The sequence below is a fragment of the Castor canadensis genome, chromosome 8 (genome assembly GCF_047511655.1).
Source record: "Castor canadensis chromosome 8, mCasCan1.hap1v2, whole genome shotgun sequence".
Taxonomy (NCBI): domain Eukaryota; kingdom Metazoa; phylum Chordata; class Mammalia; order Rodentia; family Castoridae; genus Castor; species Castor canadensis.
Window position 1 is genome coordinate 58,039,790 of NC_133393.1, and position 13,033 is coordinate 58,052,822.

General features: G+C 42.0%; 1 protein-coding gene across 3 annotated transcripts in view; it reads left to right on the forward strand.

The window, feature by feature from the left end:
- Positions 1–13,033, forward strand: part of Tmtc1 (transmembrane O-mannosyltransferase targeting cadherins 1) — a 253,495-nt gene that overhangs the window by 172,103 nt on the left and 68,359 nt on the right. For all 3 annotated transcript variants that reach the window (XM_074083024.1, XM_020179962.2, XM_020179959.2), the window contains 2 exons: positions 952–1,119; positions 11,442–11,555. In XM_074083024.1, the coding sequence (XP_073939125.1) occupies positions 952–1,119; positions 11,442–11,555 (282 nt within the window). The remainder of the gene's footprint in view (positions 1–951; positions 1,120–11,441; positions 11,556–13,033) is intronic.

Sequence of the window (13,033 nt, forward strand, 5' to 3'; positions counted from 1 at the left end):
AGTCCCTAGAATTTTTCTGATCACATTAGAGAAATAATAAATTAAGAATTGAACAAGTATATGTTGGGCTTCTGAGTGTATTAAGTTTCTGACTTATGTGGGCAAGCTTTCTTTATTCAAGCTTGCTTCATTCTTAAGATGTTCTGCAATTAGTAGTTATCTTTGGAAAGAAGTATATTTTCATTAAACACACACAGCAATAATGGGTACAAACTGAAAGCTGATGTTCTTCTGAGTCTAGCTGGCAGGCAGGAGACATCTCTGTGATGCATAGATGATCTAAGGGACCATGTTACACTAAGCCAAAATGTGATAGTGATATGCCAAAATCCCACTCAGATTACACATGAACTCTTTGCACCTGTTGGAAAGGCTGGGCCAGAGCCGGCAAGAGAAGCCCATGGATACAGCTGGTCTGGATGAAGTGTAAACTTTTCGGCTCAGGGTTGCCCTGTGAGTGGGTTTCAGAAGTGACAGGACTTTGCTGCCAGAGTGGTAGATGTACCAGGTGGCATCTCTGGAAACAGAGATTGGTGCTCCTTGGTAACCAGCATCCCTCCTCCAACCTGACAGGAAGCTCTCAGATTCTATACTCTTCATAGCTGTGATACTCCACGTTTGGATATACGGTGCCAAAATGGTTCTTGGGTGACAGTGACTCGAAGAAGCCTGAGTCACAGGATCGATTCAGGACCCAGGACCATACATGTGGGACTTCTCACACCTGAGTTGCTGAAATCTAGGGCACTTTTATTCTCCTCACTAAAACCGGAGACCTAGCGAACTTGCTGGTGTAGTGCTTTAGGTAAGAGCTAACACTTGGGTCATCCATGACATGGCATTCCTATTTGTGCCTCTAGCTGGGGTGAGCTCTATCTGACAGCTCTATGGGTGGAAGGCTCGGGGGATCCATGCACCCCAGTAACCTGCCCCTCCTGCCCTGTTTTACAGCATGGGCTACTGTATCCTTTTTGTGCATGGACTGAGCAAGCTCTGTACTTGGCTAAACCGGTGTGGGGCTACCACCCTGACGGTGTCCACCATGCTGCTGCTGCTGCTTTTCTCTTGGAAAACTGTGAAGCAGAATGAAATCTGGCTGTCACGAGAGTCCCTATTCAGGTATGATTAGACAGGTAAAAATCTATTTCTTCCATTGATTTCTTTGCTTACAAATTTGTTCCCAAATGAGGTAATATGGGTCTTGTAGTATTTATTAATCCAGAAAATTACTTTCAGTAAGTTTTAATGGAAGATATAATTTTTTGGGGGGGGGGTTAATTTTAGATTTTTCAAATGACATATAAAATTTAATGTGAGCTCATTCTACGTGAATTTATGAAAGCAAGACTCGCAGGAAGGTTTTTGGGTCTGTGAATTCAGATGGAAACAGCCCTTTTGATGAGTGGAGCTATAAAATTAGCCATAAGCGAAATGAAACAGATAAACCTAATTTAGGTGAATGGGAAAGGTGAGCTCATGGCAAAAGGAAGAGAAAGGTGGTACATTTCCTTAGTGCATTCCAGCAGGGTAAGTGATGGCCTGTGATCTAATTGCTTCATTTTGAATCGTAATTTTGAATGAGGGAATAAAAGACCTTTTCATTTCCTGGAAGCCCATTTCTGTGGTGCAGAAACTTTTTCTGAATATAACCACGTCACTGGACTAGGGATGCAGCTCAGTATCTAGGAGGGCTTGGATTTGATCCCTAGTACCACCCCCTCAAAAATTAATAATGACAGCAGCATGTCAATTTACCACCACAAATCTGGCATAAAGTAAGAATATTCTTTTTCCTTCAAGGCCAAATGTTTTCGTGGCTTCATCTGTGAGGAGCACTGTTGAGATCAGTTGAACGAACATTTACTGTAATCTGTGAGGCAGGGTGGTTAGGGGTTGAGTGTGGGGTGTAGAGATATACTTTCTGACTCTATTCCAAGTTCAGCTGTTTAATAGTTGTATGATCTTGAGCAAGTTACTTAACCACTCTGTGCTTTAGTGTCTTCATTTCAAATTTAGAATAACAGTGTTTATTCTCAGGTTATAGTGTAAGACTAAAATATTTTGTGAAAGATGAAACATGCATTAGGTAGTTTTGGCATATGGTAAAAACTAAATAAGAAGGTTTACAAATTATTACTGTGCACTGTGTTCTAAGGGAGGAGAAAGGAGAGAGAGGCAAGGGGGGGAGAGAGGGAGAGAGAGAGAGAGAGAGAGAGAAAGAGAGAGAGAGAGACTGAGACTGTCCCTCACAGAGGAGCCAGAAGCATGCATGTGAGTGAAACACATGAGTATATTCCAATATAATGCATTGCTAGACATAAAACAGTATATATGTGCAGGTAGGTAACTAAATTTAACTTAGGCTCAAAAGGACCATTCTGTTATTATAGGTCTGACATGAGTGTTAAGGATGAGAAAAGCCAAGAATGGAGGTACATTCCTATAATCCCATCTACTGGGAGGTGGAGGCAGAGGCAGGGGGATCACAAGTTTGAGGCCAGTTCAGGCAAAGTTAGGAAGACCCTATCTTAAAAACAAAAGTGCTAGGGGTGTGGCTCAAGTGGTAGAGTACTTGCTTAGCCCTTTGTTCAATCCCTAGTACCATAAAAAAAAAAAAAAAAAAACCCAGACTTGAAGAGAAACATTTGCAAGAGCTCAAGGTTCATGATGTCCTTGGCAGAGGCCCTAATTCCTTTTTCTCCTGTATTCAGACAACAAACCCTTCATCCTTTCTTAGGACATATGGCCCTGCTAATTATGTGGGATGGTTTTGCTTAGCAATGTTGTGGGCAATCTTTTCAGGATACCTTAAGACAAACCTTTGTGTTAGAGAAAGTAGAAATGTTGGCCAAGGTCCCATCTTCCATCTGAGGCCTCCTCCCACATAGAAGATCCCACTGTGTGATATATTTTTAGGAGATATGAATGGCAGTGTCCTCTCACAGTTTTTCTCTTCTATTGGCAAGAACCTTACACCCAAACCAGCACTTGTGTCTCATCAGAGGCTTGCAGAGGGGAAGTAGTCCAAGCTAACATAACCGTTCAGAGAAAGAATCAGGATTTGAACTTAAATCTGGTGTAAAAGCCACACCTTTTTATTACTGTTTTCCAACCTAAGGTAGGTCTCATATAGACACATACACACATAAACGTGTGTGCATGTGTGTTTCAGAGACCCAGAGGGATTCATACTCATGGCTGGAAGGAATATTTTCTTTAATTCTTCTCAAAAGAAACTATTCTATGGGCTGGGCACCAGTGGCTGTAATCCTAACTACTGAGGAGGCAGAGATTAGGAGGATCACAGTTCAAAGCCAGCCCAGACAAATACTTTACAAGACCCTGCCTTGAAAGACTCTATCACACACAAAAAAAAGGCTGGTGGAGTGGCTCAAGGTGTAGGCCCTGAGTTCAAGCCCTAGTACTGCAAAAGAAAAAAAAAAAAAGAAAGAAAGAAAAGAAACTGTTCTATGTCGTAACTTGGTAACAGGATAACTGCATAGCTAAGGTTGAGCCTAGTAACAGCCCAGAACCTTTTATTTGATCTGTTGAGAATAAATACTACCATATTATTGTAACTTGATTAGATTTACCCCCACGTTCAAATTACCTGGAAAGACAGAGACATACGGTAGACCCTCGATATCAGCAGGCATATGGTTCCCAGGAGCCCACCCTGGAGGAAACCCGTGAATGCTCAGGACACGTAGATGGTCCTGCAGATGGTGGATTCATTTTTGCGGTAATGCTACCCACCCCCACAATGACACCTGGCCCTTCAACAGACCTCAGATCTTCACCTGATCCCCTCAGTTAAGTACCTTCACTTTAACTTGCTTTTAGGGCACCATTTGCTTTTTGGGAGGCAAACTGTATTTTCACAAAAAGAAGGACACAGAAATGCTCAGCAAATCATCTGATTTAAATACAGCTGATGATAACACAGGAGTGACAGAGAGCTTCTTCCTGCAGAATGCCACAAGGGAGTTAATTTTTGTGTTTGTTTTTAATTTTTTTTTTGGTTATTTTAATTCTTTATTTTTTGACCGTGCTCGGTCAAACCATACGGAGTAAATCTACAAATAGTACAGACTCATGTATTTTCTTTTGTGTGCAGTTCGGAGTCTCTGAATCCCATTCCTGAACTATTTCTGTGATCCATGGACCACACAGGAAAACACAATGTGTAGCCTAGGTCGTTCTCCCACTCTGTAAGCACCTTTCTCTCTCCTCTCCTCTGAATTGCTGAGCCATAGGGATCAGCAGACCTCTGAGGGCAAAGACTGTGAACCACATTCTGACAAATTCTTCTGGGAAGACCAGATAGTAGATATTTCAGGATTTGTGGGCTATACAGTCTCTTTTGAAACTACTGTATCAGTTCTACCATCGTCACTGGGAAGAGACCAGAAACACGTAAGCACAGCCACTTGTCTGCACACATAGCTGTAGTTCGCTTGAACAATGTGATTGCGAAACATCAGTCATTTTGCTTAGTCCTGAGGTTTCACGTATCCTATAGAACTGTTTGGGCCTGGCATCTGATATTAATGCTAAGGAATGATTCTGACCATTTCTCAGCCATGATCGACTCCTTGCTAAGTCTGTTGCATTAGAATCCCTCTGCACGTCAGCTTCCTCGTCTCTAGTGTGGGAGATGCAATAATAATACTGCCTACCTGAGCAGCCAGTGAGAGGACTGGAGTAGATGCAAGGAGCTTAGCATGTCTGTGTTTAACACACAGACTCTGTACACATGGAAATCTACATGTGGCAGCATAAAATCTTGTGTCAAAGCAGGGAACGGGGTTCCGAATTGAGGAGAGTCACAACATCTTCTCACTTTCCTTTTTTGTCAGTCTCGGGCTGAACACTACTAACTTCAAAAAAAAAAAAGTTTTCTCACCAGGTGTTTGGACATGGTTTTGCTGACCAGTGATGCCAACAAAACAAATTGATGTTCTAAAAACTGGGAAATACACCTAACAGAAATGGATTTATTTATTTATTTATTTATTTTGATGGACCTGGGGTTGGGGGCTTTGCACCTGCAAAGGAGAAGCTCTACCACTTGAGCCACACATCCAGTCCATTTTGCTCTGGTTATTTTGGAGATGGGGTTCTCTCCATCTGTTTCCCTGGGCTGGCCTGAAACTCTGATCCTCTTGATCTCAGCCTCCCAAGTAGCTAGAGTTACAGGCATAAGCCACTGGTGCTCAGCTGGATATTTTTATTATTTTGTTATTTCTCAAGTCTGCAAATAAGAGGTGTGGAGAAGAAATGTGAAATGCAGGCATTCGAATCCTGAGTGAAAAGGGAGATTTTTTTTAAAAACTAATCATTGTGATACAAGGAAAGAGTATGGGAGGGTGAATGTGATGGAAATATTGTGTACTCATGTATGAAAATGGAAAAATGAGACCTGTTGAAACTATTCCAGGAATGGGAGGAAGGGAGGATAAAGGGGAATGATGGAGGGGTGAATTCAGCTATGATATATTGTAAGAACTTTTGTAAATGTCACAGTGTACCCCAGTACAACAATAATAAAATAATAATCATTTTGTTACAGGGCTTTGATGTAGACATATAACTTACAAACTTATTTCTTTGTGGAGCAAATATGTGTAAAGCTGGGTGTTTCCACTAAAACAGCTGTAAGTGCTCTATCAGAGCACCCAGGAAGAGATGGGAGACTGCCCCGGAGCTACAGGGGCCTGCCAACTCCAGTTCCAGAGAAAATGTTGCCTTTGGCTAGTTGTTTCTTTCTTTTTTTTTCCCCCCTACAAATTGCATTGTAAAATGAGAGCCTGGAAAAACACAGCAGAAAAACATCACAGAGAACACAAAGGTCAAAAACAACAATTGGAACAGCCAAGTGTTCTTAGAATGTCAGCAACCACACCCATGCTGCTTGCCTGTTGTGGATATTACTTCCTCTTGACATCATGGGACAACACCCTGGGTTTAGCCAGGACAGTATTTCCACAGACTACATGATCTGCTCCTCAGGTCAAACATAAATCAGAGTAACTATGCTAGTCACATGGAAAGAATCAATTTCATAAACATGACACTTTATCCAAAGTTATCTTCAAAACCTACCTAGTAGGTTGGTAGAATAGCTCAAGTGGTAGAGCGCCTGCCTAGCAAATATGAGGCTCTGAGTTCAAACCCAAGTACCACCAAAAAAAAAACCAAAACAAAACAAAAGAAAAACCTTACAGATAGAAAACTCAAGTTTTCTTGAATAGAAATTGAATTTTCTTAAGTAGTTACTCTCTCTCTCACTCAGAGCCCATCTACAAATGCACTTTGGGTAGTATTGATTTAAAAATCATATTTTTATTTTACTAGCATGCAGATAAAAAGTTGATAAACCATAAAATGTGTCACAAAGTATAGTGTTGGTGTTTTAGCTCCCACCTCCAAATGGAGCTGTCTGTAGTATACATAGGAAATACCCTCGGTCGCCAGACAAATACAATAATTAGTCACCTACAGGGGACGCTGATCTTTTCTGAGGTTCAGCTTTCTCTTCTGCAAGATGAGGAGAGAGCAGGGATGAACTTGTCATCCACGGTCCTTCAGGTCCTGTTCTTTGAGATGATGAAATTCTGACTCCTTATACCATCAGAGTGACAAGTTCTCATAAGTGTCATGGGAAGGAGTTTCTTCTTAGCCACTGAACTCCTCCAGCCAGCTGTCTTGAAGCTAAGGAAGGGGCTCCTGCCTAGTGCACAGGAGCATGAAAATGTCATTTTTCTGCAGCAGTTTTTGCCTAGAGAACAGGGCACAGATCCCACTCCGTCTCAGCCCCTATGAAGCCAGTTCAGAGGTGTGGAACTCTGCCATTGAGGTGTACATGGTGAGCACAGAGGAAATTCTCTGTAAATGGTGAACTATGAGGCAGAGGTTGATCTGCTCTTAACAAGACCTAGAGTTGGCTTCTTGTCAGGTTCATGTACCACCTTTCAGTAGGTGTGCCTTTGTTTTAAGTCTGTAGCTTCTGTACATTGTGAAAGATGCAGCCTTCTGTTACCATTCACCCTCAGCCACCACGCCAGCCTCAGCCACCATGCCTCCCTCAGTTGGTGTGAACACTGGGTGTTGCTGATTCTCCCTAGGTTTTCTTCAGTGATCCAGAGTTTCATCAACAACCTCTACAGTATTTACTTCTACTTCTTTTAGCCACAGCATAAAATAAAGAAGAACAAAAAAGGAAGCAAGCTTCTTTCTTCCACCCTCTTTTTACTTCCCCTCCTTCTAACTGTAAATTAAAGGAGTTTTGCTATATGCATCCATAGTGATGTGCTCACCACAGATAAGCAATTGAACACATCCATCACTTCTCCTACTGCCATTTTTGTAATAAGAGCACCTAAAATCTGCTCTGTCCATGAATTTTCAGTAATTGGATGTCTAGGCTTAACCTGTATAGCTGTGAGTTTGTACCCTTTGTTCGACTTCACCCTATTTCCTTCCTGTCCCTATTTCTGGTAACCTCCATTCTTTCTCTGCTTGTATGAGTTTGAATTGTTTTACATTTGACACATAAGTGAGATCATGCTGTATTTTTCTTTATGTGTCTGGCTTATTTCATCTAGCTTGTTTTCCAAGTCAGTCATGTTGTTTCAAATGACATTTACTTCCTTTTTTAAGGCTGAATGATATTCCAGTCTAGGCATATATCACAACTTCTGTATCCATTCATCCATTCACAGACACTTACGTTATCATACCCAGATTATTGTGAATAAAAGGGAAAACTACTTAATATTGACCTTGACAATGATTTCTTAGCGATCATGAATGAAAGGTGAGAATAGGCAACAAAAGCAAAAATAAATAACTGAGATTATTATATCCCAAACTAAAAAGCTTCTGCATCTGGTTATGGTAATATGGGCCTGTAATTCCAACATTTGGGAGGCTGAAACAGGAGGATCTCAAGTTCAAGGCCATCCCAGGCTACATAGTGAAACCCTGTCTGAAAAACCAAAATGAAAGACATCTTGTGCAAAGGAAATACCTTTAAACCATATACGCAGCAAAAATTTCATCTCCAAAACATAAGAGGAATTCACACTCAACAGCAAAAACCAAATGTGGATATTTTCTAAAGACACAAAAATGGTCGTCAGGAAAATGCAAATCAAAACCACAATGAGATGTTATCTCTCATCTGTTAGAATGGCTATTATCAAAGGTCCAGAGGTAAGTGCTGGCGAGGCCATGGAGAAAGGGGACCCTTGCACAATGTTGGTGGGAATATCCAGAAATTAGTACAGCCATTACTGGAAACAGTATGAGGATCCCTCAAAAGGTCTAAAATAGAACTGCCATATGATGCAGCAACCCCACTGGGTTCATAGCCAAGGCAAATGAAATCAGTACCTCAAAGACACGCCTGTACCCCTGCTCCTTATGACGCATTTACGTCACTGAAGCTGCTCTATGTACATTTGGGTTCTGCTGCTTTCCAGTGATCTGTGTCCTTGAGTTTGTCTCTAGCTCGCCATGGTCCCCAGGTCTCTTTTGGAGAGTTCCCAAGCCCCAGCCAATGGGTTTTAAGTTAAGCAGTCTTTGCTAAGCCCAAAGGGGCTATTATTTCAACCGAAATTCAACAAAGATTACATTGCCCTAATAGAAGCAACAGGTTTTAACACTCTTTGTGGAATCCCCCTATTAATCTTACCTTCAAATTAAAAATTAAATGAAAATCTGTTGTCTAAGAGAAATAGTATATTATGTTTCCAGAAACTGGGTTCTCATCCTTAATCTTTCCTCATTCTTGTCAACTATTTCCCTTTCTCAAAATAAGTTCCAGTAGTTTTCTTTCCAAATACCCACAATGCCCATCTTTTCATCCTCCTCCTCATCAGAATCTAGAACCAAAAACCTAGGTTTGATCCCATCTCTGCCTCTTACCAGTTCTGTGATTTAACACCAGTTAAGTTTGTGGGGTGGCTAAGGCTGACAAATGGATCCTGTCCTGACCTACCCCTTCTTGTGTCATCCTCAAAGCTTTGGTGTTACCCTATAGGGGTCATCTAGGCAGATGTCCCAGCTGTGGGTAAACATCCAGAGGAAAGTGAAACCTTCAGGCCCAGGCACTTGGCACTTGGAGAGCCTTATCATTTGCTGCTGGCTGATGAGCCTTATGTCCTCCCTTGTGGTTAAGAGCTGGGGCTTTGTGATTTTTATGGACTGACAGTTTATGACCCCACAAATTCATATGTTGAAGCTCTGACTTCCCATTTTACCATATTTGGAGACAGAATCCATGAGGGAGGTGCTAAAGGAAGAAGCCATGGTCTGCTGCCCTTATAGGAAGAGGAAGAGGCACCAGAGCCTTCCCATATTCCCAATGGGAAGTCTATGTGCAGACACAGCTAAAGAGTAGTCATCTAACAGTTGAGGGAAGAAGCCCATACAGGAAGCTGAATTGGCCAGAACCACAAATTTCTTAATGTTCAAGCCAATCATTCGATGATATTTTATTATGCCAGACTGCACAAATCAATACAGTGACCATTTGAGCAAGGCTTTTAATGTTTCTGAGAAAATCTTCATTTCCTTATCTGTGAAATAATTAGACCTGCATTATTTTTTTAATTAGTCTAGACTTAGTGTAGAGAAATGTTAATTACCAATAAAACTCATCAACAGGGAGACCATTGTCTTGTAATGATCCATTTTGTAGATAATCTCAAATTGTTGGGAAAGAAAAAAAAAAAGAAAGTTATAAGTGAAGGAAGGAAGGAAGGAAAAAACTAAATAGACCTGAACATGCAGGGTTGTTCTCCAAGGAATCAAAATCACCCATCGCACATCCAGCTACCTGCTGCTTCTTCTTCCTGTGTCTTCTCACTATACCAACTTTTGTAAATCTGACCATTCTCTCTCCCAGCTCCCTCATTTTTCCTTCCCTTTCACCCTTCCTCCTTCCCTCTGCTCTCCTCTTCGCAGTTCCCCAGAGCCTCCAGTCTTTCCTTCCTCTACTCCATTTCCACTCAGCAGCCATTACAGTCCTTCTCAGAGGTTCGACTATTGTTATTTCTATGCTTGAAACCCTGTCCTGACTCATCATGTAAAACAGAAAGTGCAGTGTGATCTCACCGCTCTCAGATTGTCCTTCTGTGATCTACACTTCTGAATTTCTTTCAGTCTCTCAAAAGCCCCTTCTTTTCTCCAAGTCCTCTGCTTAGGACTTTCTACTGCCTCTTCCCCAGAGGCTAATCAATTCTCTTTATCCCCATTTTGGGATAAGCTTACCATGATTTATCGATACCCCACTCAACTTATGAGCCATTTTGTCATCATCCATATTTCCTAATTGCCTGTAGTGCCTCAACCCATTAAGTTCCCTGAAGGCAGAGATTCTGACCATCTTAGACCTCCAGCATCTGGCACAGTGCCTGGCACCGAGGGTGCTCTACATAGACATTAGTGATTGTACCATCTACTGCAGTTCAGAGAAATCAGAATAGTTTTATCAAAACATCAATTTCTGAAATGTAAAAATTCTGCTAGGGCCTTTTCATTCATTTAGACCACATGTGATAATTATCCCAAATAAGCACAATTTACCACCCACCATTGTTGAGCAATTAAGGACCTTTCTGAGCCCCAGCATACTCCTCATCTGGAATGTTTTCCATCCATCATGGCAGCCCTGAGAACTGTGCACACCAAGGAGGAAGCAGAAACTCTTTCACACACACACACACACACACACACACACACACACAGCTTGCATGGGTTCCAAGGAAACTAGAATGAAGGGAAAGACCACAGAGAAAGAAAGCAGGGAACAAAGGACACCTCATGCCCCAAAGAGGGGCTTGTTTTTATGGACTGGGTATTTTCACTTTATGAAATCCATTGAATCTTTTCCTTCTTTAGTTCTGCATTGTGACGCAGAGAACACAGGCCACTTCACTGAGTCTCAGTCAGTAAAAAGCTTCCCCTAAGATGGGCATGAAAGAGTGGAAGGGCTTGCCTACTGCTGAAATCCCCCTAGAAGGGGTAGTGTTTGTCATCATCTACTGCAGCAGCTCAGTGGCATCGCATCTTCTGCCCACTGCACCCTCAATTAGGAAAGTCAGAATGGCCTGAAAATTGCATGGTTGCCTCTTGCCTTTATGCACTGTGCCCTCAGGTCTGTAATTGGGCCCTGTTGTACTCCTGAAAAAAGCCTCTAGAAAAATGACCACACCTTGCCCAGGTTTCAGGTGTCTCTCTAGCAGGTAAAAAAAAAAAAAAAAACCTTGTTCCCTATGGTGAACATTTTGTTCATTCTCAATTAGCATGTTTTCACTTGTACACAACTGAGCATGGTCTTCATTGTTTTCCATAAAAGCAGTGTGTCGTTAGTTGTTTTATTGGTATGTGAGGAATCTGATAAGAATATTCTTTTTCTAATGTATTTATTTTAGGTCTGGAGTTCAGACTCTGCCCCACAATGCCAAGGTTCACTACAACTACGCCAACTTCCTGAAGGACCAAGGTCGGGACAGGGAAGCAATCTACCACTACAGAACTGCCCTCAAGTAAGCACTGCTCAGGAATCCAGAGCATGTGCCTCACTGTTGCTGAAGATCCCTTTATTTCACTCTCTCCTCCCAGTGCGTGTGAGGCACTGTTTGTTTCTCTTGGCTTGAACATATTCTCAGAGGTGGGATAGTTCTTGGATTCTGAGTCTTTTAGCTCAGCATTCAAGTCTTGCTTCTAATTCAGTGTTTTGTAAAATTTTCATTACTACTTACTAAGCAATGAAGTGATACTCCATTGAATGCATATGTGCAAACAGGGGTTGGTTGTTTAAATATATACTACCAGTAAGCCTATAGGATATTTATTCAGTGATTTTTTTGCACGACTGTGGTTTTTAACTCAGATCCTTGTACTTGCTAAGTAGGTTTTCTGCCTCTTGAACCATGGCCCCAGTTCCCAGTGAATGCTTTTTTCTTTTGTTTTTTGCAGCTCTGGGAGTTTGAACTCAAGGCCTCATGCTTGCTAGGCAGGCACTCTACCACCTGAGCCACTCCACCAGGCCTGTTTGCGTGTGTGTGTGTGTGTGTGTTTGGTATTTTTTGAGATAGGGTCTTATGAACTATTTGCCTAGGCTGGCATAGAACTGAGATCCTCCTCATCTCTGCCTCTTGAGTGTTAGGATTACAGACATGAGCCACAAGTGCCCAGTCTGCCTTTTTTCTTTTTTTCCTTAGTACTGGGGTTTGAACGCACTTGCTAGGCAGGCACTCTACCACTTGAGCCATTTCGCCAGGCACCCTGCACCCAAGTGAATTCTTAATGGTAAATATGTAGAAAGCTCTAGGATGCCCATATCTTTAAGTATTTGGGTGAGTGTAGTTGAGTATAGAAATGAAAAGTCTTGATCGCTGTATTAAATAGATAATGATAAAACACTTGACTACCATGTTGGGAATATGTTAATGTGTATGTGTGTGTGTGTGCATTCTCTGACACTCTCCTTATATTCCTCCACTGGGAGAGAGAATAACAAATATGTCCTTAGATGTTACTTTAAGGGAAAGTAAACATTTCTGTTTGGTGTTACCAGCAGCAATCTGCAAGGTACTCTTTGGAATTGAAACTCTGACATTCAAGATAATTTTCTCTAAAAGGCCCCAGATAATTTAAGTATTTAATTTTCAGCATGTGGAGACATGGTAGATGTTTGGCTCTGAAATGCCCCCCAAAGACTCATGTATTGAAGATTTGGGCTCCGGCCTGTGGTGCTGTTGAGAGGTGGTGGAACCCTTGGGAAGCAGGGCTAGTGGGAGGGCTTAGGTCATTGCAGGAGGGGTGTGGGGCTTGCCCTTGGAGAAAATAATGGAACCTCCTCCCCTTCCTCCTCTACTTTTTGAATCCCAGCCATGCGGTGAGCAATTTGCTCTACCGCCTCCCCCCTCCCCATCGTGATGTATTGCTTTGTCACAGGCCCAAAGCGATGGGGCAGTTGGCCATGCTGAAACCTCCAAAACTGTGAGGTTCAATAAGCCTT